Source organism: Canis lupus, chromosome 11 (assembly GCF_048164855.1).
Source record: "Canis lupus baileyi chromosome 11, mCanLup2.hap1, whole genome shotgun sequence".
In the NCBI taxonomy this organism is placed as follows: Eukaryota; Metazoa; Chordata; class Mammalia; order Carnivora; family Canidae; genus Canis; species Canis lupus.
The window spans coordinates 59,050,005-59,072,694 of NC_132848.1; the positions used below are offsets into that span (position 1 = coordinate 59,050,005).

At 34.0% G+C, this 22,690-nt stretch overlaps 1 protein-coding gene and 1 long non-coding RNA gene across 15 annotated transcripts in view; one reads left to right on the forward strand and one right to left on the reverse strand.

Annotated features, from left to right (window-relative positions):
• Positions 1-22,690, reverse strand: part of CCDC88A (coiled-coil domain containing 88A) — a 138,824-nt gene that overhangs the window by 46,786 nt on the left and 69,348 nt on the right. For all 14 annotated transcript variants that reach the window (XM_072768414.1, XM_072768413.1, XM_072768416.1 and 11 more), the window contains exons 9-15: positions 18,773-18,854; positions 16,227-16,385; positions 14,231-14,377; positions 13,137-13,281; positions 9,443-9,627; positions 2,880-3,017; positions 662-1,732 (exon numbers count right to left, since the gene is read on the reverse strand). In XM_072768414.1, coding sequence (XP_072624515.1) covers positions 662-1,732; positions 2,880-3,017; positions 9,443-9,627; positions 13,137-13,281; positions 14,231-14,377; positions 16,227-16,385; positions 18,773-18,854 — 1,927 coding nt within the window. The remainder of the gene's footprint in view (positions 1-661; positions 1,733-2,879; positions 3,018-9,442; positions 9,628-13,136; positions 13,282-14,230; positions 14,378-16,226; positions 16,386-18,772; positions 18,855-22,690) is intronic.
• Positions 9,447-17,031, forward strand: LOC140600255 (uncharacterized). Its single transcript, XR_012003474.1, has 3 exons — positions 9,447-9,652; positions 15,441-15,547; positions 16,757-17,031. It is a non-coding gene; the product is annotated as an uncharacterized lncRNA (long non-coding RNA).

Below are 22,690 nucleotides of genomic sequence, written 5' to 3' on the forward strand. Positions count from 1 at the left end.
AAGTTTCACAACTCAACACACAGATCCAAACAACTACCAATTGTTCAGTGTTGACTCTTAAGAGCAATCTGATTTGCATTCTCAGGCTTAGAGGTCCAAATTCATTTTAGAGTCTGAAACATCTGGATTTGAATCCAGAAATCAAATTTTATCATTTATTAGCTATGTGATCCTGAGTAAGTTACCTAATGTTGCTAATGCTTTCTAATCTAATGGAGATAGTATCTATAGATGATTAGTTGTAAAAATTATAGAAATATACATAAATAGAACTTATGAAGCCCTTAGCCCAGTACTTGGCACACAGGTAGCATTCAATAGGTAGTAACTGTCATGCTTCCTATTATACTTTAACATTTAGTAACAGTCTTACTCAAATATTTTAGTATTATTTTGAAACAAAATATAAAATTGCAATGTAATAAGTGATATACCACATGGAAATCTTATTACTACAATATCTTAAAAAATAAAATTTACATGTACTTTTTGGTCTAACAAAAGTAGGAAACTATAAACTGCTTCTAGTTCTAATTCCAAATTTTGACTTTGAACCATAAACAAATGATGCAAATTTCTGATGGGTTCCAATAAAACCTAACAAAGCCTTAAGTTAAAAATATAAAAAATATTTGCCTTAAATTTAGGTAACTGTATTTACCTCTCGTAATGTAACCAAAGTTTTTATATCAATAGTTGCTCTTTTCACAAGCTCCTTATTTTCTTTCTCTAATTCTTTCAGACGAACGCAGGATTCTTTATAAATACTTATCTCTTTGAAAAGAGTTTTGTTTTCTTTTTCTAAATTTCCAATTTTCACATTATTTTCTTCTAAAGTGGTATCTTTTATTTCTGCTTGTTGTCGGAGTCTTTTATTTTCCTTCTCCAGTTGTTTCTTATCCTTTTCCAGTTGAGAAGTCTCTTGCTCTAATGACTTATTTTCTTTTTCTAGCTGTTCTAGTCTTTTGCTAGATATCTTTAACTCTTCTAGGTTTTTCTGCAATGTTTGATTTTCCACCTCTAAATCTTGTAGTTCACTCTCTAACTGTTGAATCTTTTTATTGCTGTTTTCTAAAGCTTTCTGTAGCCTTTGATTTTCTGTATCTAAACCCTGGTAACTAACTTCTAAGCGTTCTGTCTTCTTGAAAGATGCTTTCATGAGTTCCAAACCCTTCTTAAGTTGCTCTTTTTCACTTTCCAGTTCTTTATTTTCTAGTTGTAGCTGAGCCATTTTCATACTTGCACACTTCAAAGATTCCACATTCCTTCGCAGTTCTAAGTTTTCCTCATCTAGTTGGGAATTCTCTTTTTCTAGGGATTCTAGCTGAAAAGTAAGGTTTTTAAAACCATCCAATGTTTTTTTTAATTTCCTATTTTCTCTTTCTAATTCTGAATTCTCTTGTTCTAAGGCCTCAATTTTTTCACATGTAATTTTTAAATTAGTTATCTTTTTCTGTAACAATTCATTTTCTTTCTCAAGATGATGTAACTCATTTTCAAGTTCTTCTGCTCGTTCTCCTTTTTCTTTATAATGTTCCAATTCTTTTCTAATTTGTCTTTTTTCAAACTCAATCTTGCTTAACTTGCTGCTTGTTTCTTTAATAGATTCATGGAGAATTTTATTTTCTTTTTCAATATCTTTCACCCTTGCTTCAGCACTTATTTGGGAGCGCTGTCTTAAGGAAGTCACGGTTTGATTGAGATGTTCATTTTCCTGTTCCAATATTTTAATCTAATCACAAAACAAAGGAGAAAATTAGAACCTTAATTGAGCATAAACTAAATATTTTAAATTACAGGGATTTTCCTTTCTAAAAACTAATAGGAAAATAAAATAAATTAATTCTGACAAATATATAATGAAAGACCACTATGTACATGTACTACTAGGTGACTAAAGTTCTATCTTTAGGAAATTCATAATGTAAAGAAATGGTAAGGGGAGCTGTATTTAATATTAATCAGTGATCTTCAGATTACATATAGTTACATGCTTCAAATTCAAATAAGAATACAGGTGAAATGTACATACATATCTCTTTATGAATATAAGCTTTAATTTCTTTAAATAAATTTTGCAATGCATATACACAGTGGGTTCTCAAAAAATATCACTCTATTTTATATATATGTGTTTTATATATATACGTATATACATACATATATACACATATACATAAATATATATATATATATAAGTCTTTTCCTTCCCCTAAGAATTCTAACTTGGAAACATCTTCTGGTACACTTGAAAACTAATCCATCCAATTTATAGCATGGCCTAATTTTGTGGTTCTCAAAGGTCAGTGTGCTAAATAATCCTGAGAACCTTGTAAAAATATAGATTCATGTTTAGCTCTAAAATTTTTATGCTGTAGCTCAATAGAAACCTGTATTTTTATAGATAGCCTGAGAAGTATACTTGGATAATATGAAATAAATCATTTTACTTCTAAAAAAGTAACAAACTTTAAAAAAGAAACACTGTAAAGCAAATGAGAATGCATTCTAGAGGTTGCTGCCACCACATCCTCTCTTTAGTATGGCTGGAGTATAGCTGCTACAATCTTCCGCAACTCCTCTCAAGAACTTTATAATCTTCAGTCCTATCCACAGACATTTGAAAGCACAGGTACTACAAAATTTTATACCAGATAATTATTAAGCATTCTGGCCATTTAAAAAATTCTAAGCTTTCCCTTCAACTTTCCTAAAATACATATCACAGAAAGTGAAATAAAGCTATAGTTACTCTAAAAAGTAAACAATTCTAAAACATTTCCCTTTCAAGTCATAGGAACATTTTTGTTTGCCTAAACTTCGAAATAATTTTTGTTAATGCATTTTAAAGTATATTGCTTAATAGGAAATTTATGAACCTGTCTCTCTGAATTTTCTCTAAGTGTTTCAATTGTTTTTTCAAGCTGAGCTTTCTCCTTCATTAGATCCTTGCTTAAATTCTGACAATTCTGAAGACTTTGCTTTTCTTGAATAATCTCATTTTCAAGAATTTCAACCTAGGGAAAAATTAAATAAAAAAACAATGTATCATTAAATATTTTACAACAGTGGAAACATGTCAAAACAAAAGATAATCTTCCAATAAAAAATTAAATAGTTTTAATACTCAAATGGTGAAATTTAAGAACTGAGTAGAGAAATTCAAGTAATATTACATGCTAATTTTAGCAGCTGTATAAAATATGCAGACATGAGTATCTTTCTTAACATGTGCATCTTTGAAGGATACATTTCTACCTCTAAATACAAAGATAAATAAAAATGAATATATGACAATTATGTGGTATATGAAAACTGTACAAATCTTACTGAAAGACTCTTTGAAGAGATTTATAAAGTAGAATTTTAATTGCAGTCTAGTAATATCAGCAAAGAAGGAAGAGAATATAAAAAGCATGAATGAAAGATGAGAAATAGTAATATATTTAATGAGGAAACAAAGGTATTAGGCTTAAAATAAAAAGGAAAGAGGGAGAAAAAAAGGCTGTCTTCCAGCAAATGTTTACAGTCTAGGTTTAAATTTCTTTTCAATTACACAGTTTAAAGATAAAACTAAACCAAAGAGTTGGTTCTTTGAAAGAATGAATAAGACAGATAAACCATTAGCCAGCCTTATTAAAAAAAAGACTCAAATTAATAAAATCATGAATGAAAAAGGAGGAAATACAAAAAAAAAGAGAAAGAAACAAATGATTTTAAAAACATATTATGAGCAGCTATACACCAATAAATTAGGCAATCTGGAAGAAATGGATGCATTTCTGGAAAACCACAAACTACCCAAACTGGAACAGGAAGAAATAGAAAACCTGAATAGGTCAATGACCAGGCAGGAAATTAAAGCAGTCATCAAAAACCTCCGAAGATACAAAAGTCCAGGGCCAGATGGCTTCCCAGGGGAATTCTATCAAATGTTTAAAGAAGAAACAATACCTATTCTACTAAAGCTGTTCCAAAAGATAGAAAGGGATGGAATACTTCCAAACTCTTATGAGGCCAGCATCACCTTAATTCCAAAACCAAAGACCCCACCAAAAAGGAGAATTATAGACCAATATCCCTGATGAACACAGATGCAAAAATTCTCAACAAGATACTTGCCAATAGGATCCAACAATACATTAAGAAGATTATTCACCATGACCAAGTGAGATTTATCCCTGGAATGAAAGGTTGGTTCAACATTCATGAAACAATCGACGTGATAGATTGCATCAGGAAGAGAAAAAACAAGAACCATGTAATCCTCTCAATAAATGCAGATAAAGCATTTGACAAAATACAGCATCCATTCCTGATCAAAACTCTTCAGAATGTAGGGATAGAGGGAACATTCCTCAGCATCTTAAAAGCCATTTATGAAAAGCCCACAGCAAATATCATTCTCAATGGGAAACATGGGAGCCTTTCCCCTAAAATCAGGAACACGAGAGGGATGTCCACTCTCACAACTGCTATTCAACATATTACTAGAAGTCCTAGCCTCAGCAATCAGACAATAACAAGAAATAAAAGGCTTTCAAATTGGCAAAGAAGAAGTCAAACTCTCCCTCTTCGCAGATAACATGATACTATACATAGAAAACCCAAAAGAGGGCAGCCCAAGTGGCTCAACAGTTTAGCGCTGCCTTCAGCCTAGGGTGTGATCCTGGAGGCCCGGAATCGAGTCCCACGTGAGGCTTCCTGCATAGAGCCTGCTTCTCCCTCTGCCTGTGTCTCTGCCCCTCTCTCTCTCTCTCTGTGTGTGTGTGTCTCTCGTGAATAAATAAGTAAAATCTTAAAAAAAAAAAAGAAGAAAATCCAAAAGACTCCACCCCAAGATTGTTAGAACTCATACAGCAATTCAGCAATGTGGCAGGATACAAATTCAAAGCCAGAAATCAGTGGCATTTCTATACACTAACAATGAGACTGAAGAAAGAGAAATTAAGGAGTCAATCCCATTTACAATTGCACTCAAAACCATCAGATACCTAGGAATAAACCTAACCAAAGAGGTAGAGGATCTATACCCTAAAAACTACAGAACACTTCTGAAAGAAATTGAGGAAGACACAAAGAGATGGAAAAATATTCCATGCTCATGGATTGGAAGAATTAATACTGTGAAAATGTCAATGTTACCCAGGGCAATATACACATTTAATGCAATCCCTATCAAAATACCATGGACTTTCTTCAGCGTTGGAACAAATAATCTTAAGATTTGTGTAGAACCAGAAAAGACCCTGAAAAGTCAGGGGAATTTTATTTTATTTACTTTTTATTTATTTATTTTTATTTATATTTTTTATTTTTTAGTCAGGGGAATTTAAAAAAAGAAAACCAGAGCTGGGGGCATCACAATGCTGGATTTCAAGTTATACTACAAAGCTGCGATCATCAAGACAGTGTGGTACTGGCATAAAAACAGACACATAGATCAATGGAACAGAACAGAGAACCCAGAAATGGGGCCTCAATTCTATGGTCAACTAATATTTGACAAAGCAGGAAAGACTATCCACTGGAAAAAGGACAGTCTCTTCAATAAATGGTGCTGGGAAAACTGGACAGCCACATGCAGAAGAATGAAACTAGACCATTCTCTTACACTATACACAAAGATAAACTCAAAATGGATGAAAGATCTAAATGTGAGACAAGATTCCATCAAAATCCTAGAGAAGAACACAGGCAACATCCTTTATGAACTTGGCCACAGCAACCTCCTATAAGATACATCTATGAAGGCAAGGGAAACAAAAGCAAAAATGAATTATTGGGACTTCATCAAGATAAAAAGCTTCTGCACAGCAAAAGAAACAGTCAACAAAACTAAAAAACAACCTACAGAATGGGAGAAGATATTTGCAAATGACATACCAGATAAAGGGATAGTATCCAAGATCTATAAAGAACTTATTAAACTCAACAGCAAAGAAACAAACAATCCAATCATGAAATGGGCAAAAGACATGAACAGAAATCTCACAGAGGAAGACATAGACATGGCCAACAAGCACATGAGAAAATGCTCCGCCCGCATCATTTGCCATCAGGGAAATACAAATCAAAACCACAATGGAGATACCACCGCACGCTAGTGAGAATGGTGAAAATGAACAAGACAGGAAACAAATGTTGGAGAGGATGTGGAGAAAGGGGAACCCTCTTGCACTGTTGGTGGGAATGTGAGCTGGTGCAGCCACTCTGGAAAACTGTGTGGAGGTTCCTCAAAGAGTTAAAAATAGAACTGCCCTACGACCCAGCAATTGCCCTGCTGGGGATTGACCCCAAAGATACAGATGCAGTGAAACACCGGGACACCTGCACCCCAATGTTTATAGCAGCAATGTCCACAATAGTCACACTGTGGAAGAAGCCTCGGTGCCCATCGAAAGATGAATGATAAAGAAGATGTGGTCTATATACAAAATGGAATATTACTCAGCCATTAGAAACAACGAATACCCACCATTTGTTTCGACGTGGCTGGACCTGGAGGGTATTATGCTGAGTGAGATAAGTCAATCGGAAAAGGACAAACATTATAAGGTCTCATTCATTTGGGGAATATAAAAGATAGTGAAAGGGATCTAGGAAAAAGGAGAGAAAATGAGTGGGAAATATCAGAAAGGGTGACAGAACATGAGAGACTCCTAACTCTGGGAAATGAACAAGGGGTAGTGGAAGGGGAGGTGGGCTGGGGGTTGGGGTGACTGGGTGACGGGCACTGAGGGGCGCATTTGAAGGGATGAGCACTGGGTGTCATACTATATGTTGGCAAATAGAACTCCAATAAAAAAATACCAAAAATAAATAAATGAATAAATAAATAAATAAATAAATAAAATAAAGATATGATAAAATATGTGGTTATAAAGATAAAATAGCAAATTCCAGTTTAAATTATGCCAAACCATTGATTTTCCCATTATTATACAATATGTCCAAACCAGGTAATAAGAGAAACTAAAGATTTAGCTATATAAAATATTCCACTTAAAGTTTAAATATTAATTAAATCCTTATATCAATAGTGAAGAAATCTAAGAATTTTAATAGTAAAGCAAGTAGAATTTTTCTATTTTAATATCAATGGAAGATAACCACATATGCAATACCATCTTCCAGTAATATCTCAAAAGCATTTAGTCACAAATCTTATCCAGTTACTCAATTCAATGTAAACATGTTCAGGAAGCTTAATTATGAATCCAGTTCTCCCATTAAAGGTTGAAATATATGGGTAACAATTATTTAAACTCATTTTTTGTCTTACATCAATAGAATTCAAGTGAAACATTCAGTTTACAAAAGATACCTTTCATACAATGAATTTATAAAAAAATTGCTAGAATCACTAAAAATGTTAGAATTCAAAGCTATCTTCAAAAATCAAATTATAATTTCCAAACCCAATTATAATGACAACCAAAATAAAACTGTTCCAAGTTCTAAATAAGCCATTCCCACCATTATACTAGTGACTGTCAAATGCTTATTAAGATCATTTGGTTAATGGATTAAAGATGATGCAAAAATGTTTGTTTGTTTTTTTTAACAGAAAAAAAATGTTTTAAAGGAGTAAAAATCTGGCAAGATAATCAAGGAGTGTATTTGCATTATCTAAGGCAGTGGTTCTCAAGGCACAGTTCCAAAAAAGCAGGAAGACCATCACCTAGGAATTTCTTAGAAATGAGAATTCTTTGCCCCCTACCCATCTACCAAATCAGCAATCTATGTTGTAACAAGTCCTGAGGGTGACTCTGATGCATACTATAGGTCAAAATCGACTGGTCTAAAGGTTAGGGAGATTTTCATAACTGAGTCTAGAAACTCAGAATCTAAAGAAAAAACTAGATATGGCCAACTACATATAGAAATAAAAACGAATACATAAGGATATATGTATAAGAACATTTATTACAGTATTGTTCATTGTGCTCAAGACCCAGAAACAAAAGTGATAGCACATATTGGGGAGCAGATGTGATGGAAGATATTCATGATAAAAATATGATGTATGTTGCCATGATACAATTCTGTTTATCTACAGTATGTGTATGTGTGTATGCAGGAAGATATTCAAAAATAAATTATTTGGTCTGTTACACAATTTGATTATTTCTGTTAAACCAAAACCTAGTTAAAATTCAAGTTTCATAGTACCTAAATTGCAGTCCTTAAATATCATTTCCCACTAAAAGGAAGAAGGGCTTTCCAGAGAAATGGATGTTTCCAGATCTGGGACAGGAAATGTTTAAGAGAGGCCTATTATGTGAAAAAGCACAGAGGCTTACAAGAGGTACTAAGACTGTGTTACAGGGATTCAGAAAGCAGCTTAGAGAGGTAGGACATAAGAAAAACAAATGCAATAGATTAAAACATTTCAAACATTTTTAAATCCATGAGTTCATAAAGACACTAAAACAAACAAAAAACTCACTCATTAATTATCTCAGAGGATATGAGAGAACCAATTCACTACCAGGAAACTGGTAAATAAAGGGAAAGAATCAAAGGTTCACCCTGCTTTTTCCCTGAGAGTTCCTCAACCTAACAGTTGTTTTTCTAAGCCAATAGCTTTTAAAGAAAGTTTTTCTTACAGAAATATTCTAGCTACCAAATCAAGAACAGAATCAGGACTTTGCAACCTCTGTTGAATTAAAGAATCTAAGCAAACCTTTTCCATGACAACTAACATGACAAAAAGAAAGACAATGAGATATGTACATCCTCCTGACTGAAATAGACTCCTTATCAATATTCTTACTAAAAACTCCATTTGAACCTGATTAAGTCTACAGATAAAATATGACCTACTGGGAACAAAAAAACTTGTGAAGTGACAAAAAAAGGATACAGTGAGCAAAATCTACACTGTGGGAAAACTAGATTAAAAGACTTGGTTTCTTGAACAGAAAAATTACTAGGTAAAAAGAGTAAACCTTACACTAAAAAATACTTAACAGACATCAGTTGATTTAATGTACTGATCTTATTTTAATCAGATTTGAACAAAATGTAAAAAAAAAAAAAAAAAAGGAAATCCCAATACATTTAGAGAAAGTGAAATGCCAACCAAACTAGAAGTGTGATGTCATTATTCTTGTTTTTAAAAAAATTCCTCACTTTTTAGAGATATATACTGAGATATTTATTGGTGAAATGATATCATGTCTAGGATTTACTTCAAAATCATCTAGTGGTTGTGGGGAGAGCACAAAGGGTAAAAAGATTAGCTCTAGTTAATAACTGTTGAGGCCGAATGAGTATAGGTGTTCATTTACTTCACTTTTATGTATGTTTGAAAATTTCTCTAAGTTAAAATAATGAGAGTACATTAAAAACTAGAAAATATATGTTCTATCACAGGGTTATTTATACTTTTACATATATTCTTTAACTTATATAAAACGGTGGAGTCTTTATTTACCTTTTTACTTAGTCTTTGATTTTCTTTTTCAATTTTCAGGATTTTGGAAGCATTGCCTTCTGCAGAATCCATAGTACTCCGAAGTTCTTCTACAGTTTTTGTTAGAGTCTGGTTTTCCATCTCCAACTTCAGTAACCTACTTGATGTTAACTCATTCACTTCATGGCCCAAGGATTTTTGCGGTGCTATAATGATGAAATACTGTCATTGGTAAAACTACATTTACTCATTATTATTTAAAACAATGAGTGCAAATGCACTATATCACTTGGTCCTAACTTTATAAAAAATGTATAGTTATACAAAGTTAGGCACAGTGAAAAAAAACAGATAAAAGATGGATAAATCTTGAATTTTTAAATGCACCCATAAGCATTCTAGAGGAAAAAAAAGTACAAAATTTAGACTAAATGGACTACAGAGTTTCAGTTCTAGTTCCTGAAAAACTGCTTGACAATGTCTCTTTAACCTCAGTGAATCTTAGGTTACTTGTACAGAATATAGTTATTCTGTGAGTCTCAAGAGGTACCCCGTGATTCACATAAGAAGTACAAAGCCTAGGGCAGCCCCGGTGGCTCAGCGGTTTAGCACCGCCTTCATTCAGCCCAGGGCCTGATCCTGGAGACCCAGGATCGAGTCCCACATCGGGCTCCCTGCATGGAGCCTGCTTCTCCCTCTGCCTGTGTCTCTGCCTCTCTCTCTCTGTCTCTCATGAATAAATAAAATCTTAAAAAAATAAAGTGTAAAAAAAAAAAGTACAAAGCCTATCCTATGCCACATCTTCAAAATTAAAGGAAGTCAGTCTAAGGGAAACAAATTCCAAATTTCCTAATCCTGATTCTAAGAAAGGAGACAGTATACACTGGTCACCTTGAAAAGGTCTTTCTCTAATGAAGAATCCCTGCTAAACCTGAATGTAAAAAGCAACATGTATGCCATTTTGCCAAAAAAATCTTATTTCTAAATAGATTTTAGCATAATTACATTTTTTAAAGAAAACTCAGTTTCTAGTTCTACATATGATGTAAGCCAAAAAATTATTTTTAATAATCCTATAGAAGATTCATTAAATATTCTGATGATATAGAAATTAGGATTTAAAATGAAATATGGTACCTAGAATTCATTTTGAAACCCGAGATTTCAGGAAGAGAAATGGAGAAGTATGGGAAGGCATTCTAGGTTCATCTATTTCTGGTATGTTAGAAATTTTCAATCATTAAGTAGAGAAACACACAAATACACACACATAAAGCAAGATATTGCTAACAAGCATATAAGCATATGTTCTTTTCAAAATTAGGTATGGTAAGATATTCCTCAGACTGTAAGTAAAGAAAGCCTCCATTCTTATTTCTAGCTTTTGTTCTAGTTAGCGTACTATTATTCTTTAATTAAAAGCTGGTACAAACAATAGTCACTGACTTTTTAAATTCCATTAGTTGTCTAATCCTTCTTCAGTAAAACTTTACTTCATGATCTGTAGTCATGCATTTCAATTAATCAAGATTAGACTACAATAGTCAAGATAGCTTAGTAATACTTTCAACACTATGACTGCATTTTTTTTAAAGATCTTATTTATTTATTCATGAGAGACAGAGAGAGGCAGAGACACAGGCAGAGGGAGAAGTAGGCTCTATGCAGGGAGCCTGACGAGGGACTCGATCCTGGATCTCCAGGATCACGCCCTGTGCTAAAGGCGGCACTAAACCGCTGAGCCTTCCAGGCTGCCCTCTGACTATATTTCAAAGATGCTTCAGGTTAGACTATAAAGAATTTAAAAGGATGCGTACAACACATTTTTTTCAAGTAATCTCTACACGCAATGTGGGGCCCAAGATCAAGAGCTGCATGTCCTACTGACTGAGCCAGCCAGATGCCCTCTTATAACACATTTTTAACAACATGGGAGACTGCTTACATTATCATCTTTGGTGTAAAAAGAACCTGAATTGTATATGTTCATCTGATATCTAAAACATCTATTTGTGTGTAGAAACATTTTGAAGCACATGTTTTGAAATGTAAAAAGTGACTGCAGAAATTATTAGTGACTTTGATTTCTTCTTCTTTATTTTTTAAAAATATTTTATTTATTTATTCATGATAGATCGAGAGAGGCAGAGACACAGGCAGAAGGGAGAAGCAGGCTCCATGCCGGGAGCCTGACGCGGGACTCGATCCCGGAACTCCAGGATTGCACCCTGGGCCAAAAGCAGGGGCCAAACCACTGAGCCACCAAGGGATCCCCAATTTCTTTTTTTATTTTTCCACATTTTACAAATTTTCTGGAAAGTAATTCCCTTGTATAATTTAAAACAAAACAAAACAAAACACCACCATCACACCACATTAAAACAAGTATTCAGGTCTATGATCCCAGCTAAGATGAACTGCAAAACTGGGATGATGATGATGATGATGATGATGATGATGATAAAAATAATAATACACATTCAAGTGCCTACCATTTACCAGGTATTTTATTAATGGTTTCATAAGTAGTAATGATTCAATCTTGGCAATAATGTACAAGGTACATACCATTATTGGTCCCACATAACAGATGAAGAAACTCTTAACAGTATAACATTAACTAGTAGTAGAAAACATTTAAGTCTGAATTATTTTCTTAATAACTCAATTCACAAAAAATACAATTAAAAAGTTCCACAAATATTTTAAGTAACACATCTCAGCAAATTCACTGGCTGAGTTTTATCACTTACTGTGTAGTGAATTTACATGGGGTCCCAGTATTTGGAATTAGGTTCCCACGTGTAAATTTATCAAAAGCCTAACGATAATAAATATGACAAGCCATGTGTAGAAGTAATTATTCTGTAAGCACCAGACTATAAGCTCTCTCAGACCTATGTCTACCTCACTCCACTATATCCTCAGGGCGTGGAATAGTATTTTACATATGGTAGATGCTTAATAAGTATCTGGAAAGGAATAAAGAGGGTGAAATAAGCTAACACTGGGTAACTGAGGAATTATAGAACTAATCTAATTGAAATAAATGGGACATGGGCATAACTTCAATAAAGTAAATCAGTATTAGTACACTCAAACCTATAACCCAAACAAGGAAAAAAGACTCAAAAGTTAAAAATTTATCTGGGGGTCTTTCATTATCTCTAGGGTAAAATTGGGCTGGACTGGTTGATAGGTATAGTGCTAAAATGGAGTATATATATTGATGAAAGTAGCCATGAAGATCCTTAACTTTCTTTACATGGCTATATACTGACCTAAGAATCTTCCCACGTTATACCTTCCCGTTTAAGTTTGTCTATAGTTAAAGAACAGGCTGACCAGCTTAATATGACTTTTCTGTTCTATCAAGTGGATAGCTTTCTTTCCTTAAAGAAATTAATAAACTAGCATCCCAGCTTCCTGAGATGTTAATATAAAACAGTGCCTAAACAACTGATCAAATCTGTTACTGTGTTAATAAAGTTGAGTTATAAGATGTGCAAAGATAAGGACCAGACCCCGGAACATGGAAATGAACATATTACTCTGTGTAATCATACCTAGGGAGATATCTGGCCTCCTAGACATCTCCAGCAGGGGAAAATAAATAATTTTTAAAAAACATCAGAAAATATAAGCATAAAAAAAGAAAGAAAGAAAACATAAGCATAAATACAACTTCACGTAAACAAAAACATACTGGGAGTACCTTCAGAAAGTTCGCTAGTTCTGGATATTTGTTCTAGCTCCCAGCCAAGATGTAATGATTCATCCATACTTTGTTTCTGTGCCATTTCCAAGGTCATATTTTCTTCCATTAATTCTTCTATCTTTTTTCTATCCATATCACGTTCCTTTTTTATTATCAGGGAATAGGAAGAGAAATGAAAGCTAAGAGTACAATTTCAAGCTAAATATTCTATTACTTTATAACTTTTATTTATCAGAAATTGAAAAATATGAGGATAAAAAATATGAGGATAAATTCTGAGTTCCTTAAAATTTTCAGTTTGTAGGCAATAATCAGTTATAATTATTAATACTGGTCACTATTTTGATCAGGAGTCTCATATCCCATTTTTTAAGATTTTATTTTTAAGTAATCTCTATACTCAAAATGGTGCTCAAACTCACAACCCCAAAATCAAGAGTTCACAGGCTCCACTGACTGAGTCTGCCAGGCACCCCTGTCTGATATCGTTTTTAAGTGATCAATCCTTAGAGACACTGAAAACTCTTCAAGTATTTCAATATATTTAGTAATAGAGTAAATGATTTTTGACTCAATGCTAAATGTTAGCAACTAGGGTTTTTAAAAATTTTTTCAAAAGATTTTATTTCTTTGAAAGAGAGAGAGCAAGCATGCAGGAGCAGAAGGAGGGGCAGGGGGAGAGGGAGACAGAGAAGTAGACTCCCTGCTGAGCAAGGAGCCTGACATGGGGACTCAATCCCAGGATCCTCAGATCATGACCTGAGCCAAAGTCAGACACTGAACTGACTGACCACCCAGGCACCCCTAGCAAATAGTTTTATTTCTATATTTTAAAGGCATGCTTACATAATAGCTAATAAGAGGTTTTTTTTTTTTTTCAAAAAAAGACAAAATGAATAATGAATACCATTCTGTAACAAAAACGGAAATTTGTACTATTCCTGTTTTTATAAAGAATCGGAAGTATCTAATTTATTTAGCTACCTCTTCTCTGTTAAAGCCACAGGAGATGGTCATCACTGTCATGGGGAAATCAGATGATCTGAGAGATTTCCTTAGAGGCCATGCAACATCAACGTTACAGTACTTACCATTTCCATATCATGCAGTTTAGCCTTTAGTTGTAAATTCTCTTTTTCTAATTCATGCAATTTATCAGAACGAGCTCTAGTTCCTTCTAATTGATCTTCCAACATGGTTTTTGTTTCTAATAAAACTTGATTGTCTTCTTTTAATTCCTACAAAAATTTTAAATAGCCTTTATCACAAATATGTTAAAATCTCTTAATTTTTCAAAGCTCTTAAAGACAAAAAAAAACTTTATTGTAAAATAAGACATTAAGCTGTCTTTATCAAAAGTTCTTTATGCAAGAGTGAAAGCTACTGAATAAGAGAGATACAGTTGATGTTTTTCCTGGTTTCATCTTTTTCCTTCAGAAGTTAAGCTATTATGCAAACATAATACTTAGTACTTATACTAGGATGAGTAACACTACTATAATTTCACATAAAATTGTCAGGGTATATTTAAATTTCTTAGTCACACGAATAAGGAACAAAGTAGAAGTAGTCTTCCTGCTATTTAAGACACAAATCTTCATAGAATCAGGGCTAATCTTTTTTTCCTGAAATAGATTTTTTTTTAAAGATTTTATTTATTTATTCATGAGAGACACACACAGAAAGGCAGAGATACAGCCAGAGTTCTGGAGAAGCAGGCTCCATGCAGGGAGCTGGACATGGGACTCAATCGTGGGTCTCCAGGATCACGCCCTGGGCTGAAGGTGGCGCTAAACCACTAAGCCATCAGGGCTGCCCTTTCCTGAAATAGATTTAAAGATTTCTCTCTACTTAAACTATAACTTGAAAGTGAAGGGTTGGGTTTTTGGTAAAATACCAATACTTGAGCTAAGACTCACACAGATCATAAACCAAGACTCTATCAATAAATATTTCATATCAGCATCTTGAGAAAATGCTTAAAATCTATATGTTTTAATGATGTATCACAAATCTGTCTTGCTAAACCATATGCCTGTGGTTTATAAAGTCAAAACAAAGTATATTAAAACAGTGGCATTTATAAGGATCTCTTAACAGTTCCATATGTATAACATTTAAATAAATGGTAAAGAATTAATAGCTACCTTGTCTTTGCTATCTACTGGGCCTATTTTCTGGTAACTTTCAGGCTAAAATGTTCTAACTACTTTGTCTTAAAATCTTTTCACTTCTTGATTTTCCATACTACTACTTTCTTATCACCATACTGAAACTGATGAAACTCTCCTCTGTTTGCAGAAATGAAGAAATTAACTGAGAAAGAAAAACAGAATGTAGAAGCAAGGATTGTCAAATCCTTGCAGTCAAACTCAACCTCCTGCAACACCAAACTGCGTAACCATTAAGTAAGGAATTGTCTTTTCTACACACACACACACACACACACACACACACACACACACACAAACACACACACATATTAGGGGGAAAGAGTGCCTTCATTAATCCTAGTTTAGTATTCAGAATTTATCAATGATCAGAAACATGCTTTGCTTTTATTATAGAAACAAGTTTGAAATTAGAAGAAGTATGTATTTTGACTATGAAGGAAGGACTTCAAGTCTTCCTCACCTATAATGCTAAATAAAAGAATGAAAGAACTCCAAACAGTTCCATAAAATTAATAATGTCCAGAGATCCCTTTTTACAAGTATAAGCAATATGCTAATCTACTATTAAATAAGCACCTCAGTATTTATAATTTGTTCAGCATTCCCAAAAGTTTCTTAAGTTTCACTACATGCATTTTTTTTAAATTTTTTTTTAATTTTTATTTATTTATGATAGTGACACAGAGAGAGAGAGAAAGGCAGAGACATAGGCAGAGGGAGAAGCAGGCTCCATGCACCGGGAGCCCGACGTGGGATTCGATCCCAGGTCTCCAGGATCGCGCCCTGGGCCAAAGGCAGGCGCTAAACCGCTGCACCACCCAGGGATCCCTCACTACATGCATTTTTAAGTGCATGTTGAAAAACCTAACTTTTAAACAAAATAATTATGAACAGCTTAAATTATGCAACATACCTCAACTCTTGCCTTATAAAATTCAATATCATGTAGTCTTTCTTTATATCTGCTGACTTCACTTTCAAGCTTATCCACTCTGATTGCTTTCTCTCGAAGTGCGTCTAATTCATCTCGGTACATTCTAGCAGAACGAGCATCCGAAAGCAAATTCATGTTCTAAATATAAATAAATATTAATATTTTAAATATTTTTAAAAAGGTTTTATTTATTTATTTATTTGAGAAAGAGAGAGAGTGTGCAGGGAGGAGGGGCAGCAGGAGAAGGAGAAGCAGGCTCCTTGCTGAGCAGAGTCCCATGCCCGGCTCAATCCCAGGACCCTGGGATCAGGACCTAAGCAGAAGGCAGATGCTCAAAAGATGAGCCACCCAGGCACCCCTAGTATTTTAAATATTATTTTCTATTTTCAAATTGATAGTCTCTGGTTATACAACTCAATTAACTAAAAAAAAACCAAAAAGTAAAATTGTGAATTTTACGGTATGTAATCTATATCTCATTTAAGCTGTTTTTTTTTTAAAATGGACAGATATAAAAAAGCTACTGATGATGGCCAGTACTGACAACTGCTATACCTCGGCCAGGGGCTGCACTGCCAACCTGGGCAGCTTCACCAATGCAACTTCTGAGGCCATTTCTAAGACCTATAGCTATCCCATCTCTACCTCTGGGAAGAGGCCGTGTTCATCAAGTTTCCCTACCAGGAATTCACTAACCATTTTGTACAGACCGATACCAGAATCTCCGGGGAGAGGACCCAGGCTCCAACTGTGGCTATCACATAGTTTTATACAATAAAAATTACATGAGTTAAATCTTGTTAAAAATAAATAAATGAAATAAAATGGGAAGATATATGAAGCCTTTTTTAAAAAATCAGGAACGTAAATTATTTTAAAATATGTTTATATGTAAATACAAACATGCTTACAAATTCTAAAATAATGATCATTACTTAAGAATATAAAAACTACTCAGGATTTTTAAAAATAGGTTAATGTCTAGTTAACATAATCATGTGCAATTAATTTAAGGTGCAAAATTTAACTTTAAAATGCAGGATAGTGAAAACACAGAAGAGGCAAACTGTATTAATAAAGTTGCTCATTAGTTACTTTAGAGAAATTATGTTTCTATCCAGATATGTCATAACATACCAAAATCCTGTTGAGTTTTTCTAAACTTTCAAGTGAATGATTAATTGCATATGATTAGTGCCTATCCTAATAACATTTAAGACAAACAAAAAAATTCAGCCTTTAAACGCTCTCTCATAATCCTTTAGAACAAATTATCAAAGTATGACCCAGGGACATCTGTGCATCCCAGTTCATGAGGTCAAAACCATTTTTGTAATAATACTAAAAGATTATTTGTTTTTTTATTTTCATTTCTCACGAGGGCGCAGTGGAGTTTTCTTGAGGCTACGTGGCATGTGATATAATAGATTCAAAAACAGATATGTAAAAACATATGAGAACTTAGTAGTCCTTAATTAAACCAGGCATTAAAGAGATTGAAAAAAATGATTTAAAAAAAGAGATATGCAAAAATATAAAAGATATCATTCTTTTAATTTTTTTGGAAAATAATGGTTATAAAGCATATAGTTTTTATGTTAACATGGAATAGGTTGAGTATTATTTTTAAATAAATATTTTTAAAATTCTAAGCTTTAACTTCAAATATAGAAAATAACAGTAAATATAATCCACATTAAACAACCCTCATTAATTTTTAACAGTAGAAAAAAGCCTTGAGACCAAAAAGATTGAGAACCACTATTTTACAGGGAGTACACATACAAAAAACCATGCTACAAAGAAGCAGCATAATAGCAGCCACAGCATATATAGAAATGAAGATTAGGATTCCCAGTCTCATTCCTCTAGAAAGGTTCTAGTTTAGGCTCCTGCATTTAAAACAGCAAGTTAGGGGAAGTAAGGAGAAGAAATAATAGTCTAGTGCCACCACAATCCTTATTATTTATGGGTAAAAGACGACGTCATGCACTACCTTCAAATAAAAATGAAACATCACAAACATTAAAAAAAAGTGAATTCTTAAACAATCTTGGTTCAAGATGAAAAAAAACCACACAGCTTTAGTAAAATATAAGTAATTTTTAAAAGGTAAAAATTTTGATCTTATTTAAAAGGAAGAGTAAAAAATTAAAAAGCATTCTGTCATCTATATACTAATGTAAAGTACTATCTAAGACCAGAGGCCTAGGGAGATACACATAAAGCAGCACAGTTTACAGTTGAGATGTTCCAGCTTCCACGCCCACAGAAGCCAAATACATAAAAAAAGAAACCTGAATTATTCCAGTCCTAAGAGACTCTTTTGAATTTCAGCAGTTTGAATAGCACTGACACAGAAAAAGGAAAATCCAAAGACTGATTTCCAGTTTGGGCTCCAACATTTTTTAACAGAAGCTTCAGTAACCTCATAAAACATTAAGGTAAAGGTTATAAATTATAAGCAGAAAAATCAATTTCCAATTACTTATTGGTCCCATATAATAAAAGTTTCAGGTACAAACCTCTTGTTGTAACCTTTTTAGTTCTATTTCCATTTGTTCAAGTTCTTGTTTACAGTCCAACAATTGTTCAGTCTTTTCTTCCCTAAATGAGAAAATTATTTAAATAATCAGTTTACTATTTTTGAAAACCATGATCATTATCTGCATTAATATCAATGTATTATCATCGCTGAATATCTAGTTGAAAATCCTATTAGCCATATGCTAACCCAGAGGAAAATTACAAAGAAATGGGTATTAGGAACACATATGATTAGATGTCAACAATCAGAATCCCCCTTAAAATTCCCCAAAGACTAATAACCTCAATGACTGATGTCCTCACAGTTCATAATGTAGTTTCTCTCTCTTCATTTTTCCTGCCACCTCCCACTCTCACTCTCCTTTTTGTCTTTTTCTCTCATCAAAGACAAATACACTTGGGAGAGTTTTTAAGCAAGGCACTACTATCTGGATCTGAGTCTTAAAAGGATCTCTCCACAGTTTCAACATTTGCAGTGGCCTAAAGGACAGTATACACAGCTACACAGATACATAAAACCTTTTATATTCCTATTGGTTTCTTCACCTGTAGTCTATCAAATTTCTCCTATGCTTTTCTTTCCTCTTTTTTTTTAATGATTTTTTAAAAATTTTTATTTATTTATGATGGTCACAGAGAGAGAGAGAGAGAGAGAGAGGCAGAGACATAGGCAGAGGGAGAAGCAGGCTCCATGCACTGAGAGCCCGACATGGGATTCGATCCCAGGTCTCCAAGATCGCGCCCTGGGCCAAAGGCAGGCGCCAAACCGCTGCACCACCCAGGGATCCCACTTTTCTTTCCTCTTACAGTACTTTACTTCTCCCATTTTCTATCTCCGTTTCAGAGCCAACCTGCTCAAACTTGAGTTTCCATTCACTAACTCTACTTATTCACCTTCTGTTCTTTTTTTTTTTTTTTTAAGATTTATTTATTTATTCATTCAGAGAGAGCAAAGAGAGAGGCAGAGACACAGGCAGAGGGAGAAGCAGGCTCCATGCAGGGAGCCCGATGTGGGACTCGATCCTGGGTCTCCAGGATCACACCCCGGGCTGCAGGCAGCGCTAAACCGCTGCGCCACCGGGGCTGCCCACCTTCTGTTCTTTAATAAAAAAAAAGGTAAATGTTCATTGTATAAAACAATTCATAGCTGACATTGCATCATACTTGTATTTTTTATTTTTGAGAAACACATTTTTAAATGGAGAAATAGTCCCTTTGTAAATTCCATTTTTCACTGTAATAAACCTCAGTATACATAAAAAATTGTATGTTTAGGAGCACCTGGCTGGCTAAGCTGAAAAAGCACACAATGCTTGAACTCAGGGTCATGAGTTCAAACGTCACACTGGGTATACTTTAACTTAAAAAACAACCCCAGCCCCCCACCACCAAAAAACCCTGTGTCAGGCCAGATTTCTAAAAGTATGTTACATGTTTAAAGGTTCTTAATATACACTGTCAAACTGCCCTCCGGAAAGGTCATTAGCAATTTATAATGCAACCAGCAGAGGATAAAAGGGTGTATATGAGAAACAATTTAATAACTGAAAAATGCTGTTGTTATTCTAATTTGCATTTATTTGAATACTAAGAACCTGGAAGAAATGGGTAAATTCCTAAAAATATATAAACTACTAAGACTGAAACAGGAAGAAATAGAATACTTGAACAGACTGATAACCAGCAAAGATTGAATTGATAATCAAAATACTAAAAAAAAACAAAAAACAAAAAAACAAAAGCCCAGGGCTAGATGGCTTCATAGGCAAATATACCAAACATTTACAAAAGAGTTAATACCGGTTCTTCTTAAACTATTCCAAAAAACAGATTCATTCTATGAGGCCAACATTATCCTGATACCAAAACCAGATAAAGAATCCACTAAAAAACAGAACTACAGGCCAATATCCCTGATGAACATGGATGGAAAAATTCTCAAAAAAATACCTGCAAACTAAATCCAATGATACAAAAAAAGAATCATTCAACACAATCACGTGGGACTTATTCCTTGCAACCCCCAACATAATAAAGACCTTATATGGGATCCCTGGGTGGCGCAGCGGTTTGGCGCCTGCCTTTGGCCCAGGGCGCGATCCTGGAGACCCGGGATCGAATCCCACGTCGGGCTCCCGGTGCATGGAGCCTGCTTCTCCCTCTGCCTGTGTCTCTGCCTCTCTCTCTCTCTCTGTGTGTGTGACTATCATAAATAAATAAAAAAAAATTTAAAAAAAAATAAAAATAAAGACCTTATATGAAAAACCCAGTGAACATCATGCTCAGTGGGGAAAACAGGAACAACTCAGGGATGTCTACTCTCACCACTGTTATTCAACACAGTACTGGAAGTCCTAGCCACAGCAATCAGACAAAACACCAAACATGAATAATCCAATTAAACAACAGACAGAAGACATGAATAGACATTTTTCCAAAGAAGACATCCAGATGGCCAACAGACACAGGAAAAGATGCTCAACATCACTCATGATCAGGGAAAACAAATCCAAACTACAAGGAGATATCACCTTACACCTGTCAGAATGGCTAAAATCAAAAGCACAAGAAACAACAGGTGTTGGCAAGGATGTGGAGAAAGGGGAACCCTTTTGCACTGCTGGTGGGAATGCAAACTTTGGAAGATAGCATGGAATTTCCTCAAAAAGTTAAAGATAGAACACCCTATAACCCAGCAATTATACTACTAGGTATTTACTCAAGGAATACAAAAATACTAATTCAAAGGGATACATGCACCCCAACGTTTAGAGCGGCATTATCTACAAAAACCAAACTATGGAAACAGCCCAAATGTTCATCGACTGATGAATGGATAAAGAGGATGTGGCGTGTGTTGGTGTATCATGGAGTACTGCTCAGCTATAAAAAAGAATGAAGTCTTGCCATTTGCAAGGACATGAATGAAGTTAGAGAGTATTATACTAAGTGGAATTTAAGCAACAAAACAAATGAGCAAGGGGGGAAAAAAGAAAGGCAAATCAACTGTTACTAGAGGGGATGTGGGTAAGGGAATGGATAAAATAGGTGATGGGGATTAAGGAGTGCACTTTGTGTGATGAGCACCAGGTGATGTATGGAAGTGTTAAATTACTATACTGTACATCTGAAACTCATATAACACTGTATGTCAACTAAATGGAATTTAAATAAAAACTTTTTAAAAAGTTATTACCTTTATGATTTATAAGACATTTCTTATAAATATTTCTAGATAGATTGTGGAGTGCTTTTTTAAAAAATTTAAAACGAATTTTATTTTTTATTATGGTAACATATGTTTAACAAAAAACTGCAATTTTAATCATTTTAAGTGACATTTTAGTAGCAAATTACAAGGTTTTTAAACTATCACTACTATCTATTCCCAAATCTTTTTCATCATCCCAAACTGAAATTCTGTCTTCATTAAGTAGTAACTCTCGGATTCCACTGTACAACCAGCTCCTAACTCTAATCTACTAATCTCTGAATTTGCTTTTAAAATTTAAGTGGAATCATAAAATATGTGTCCTTTGTATCTGGCTTATCTCATTTAGTAAATTATTTTCAGGGCTCACTCATGTTAGAGCAGGTATTAGAATTTCATTATTTTTATGGCTGGAGAATATTCCATTGTATACTTACAGCACATTTTATTTAACAACCTGTTCATGGACACTTAGGTTGTTTCCACCTTTTGGCTATCAGGAGTAATATTGCAATGAACAATGCATACAGGTTATCTCTTTTGAATCTGTTTCAATTTTGGAGGGATGTATCTAGATGAGGAAATACTAAGTCATATGAAAATTATATGGTTAAGATTTTGAAGAATATTGAAATGCTTTTATTTTTTCTGGATGTTAACATATTTAACATCTTTTGTACAAATA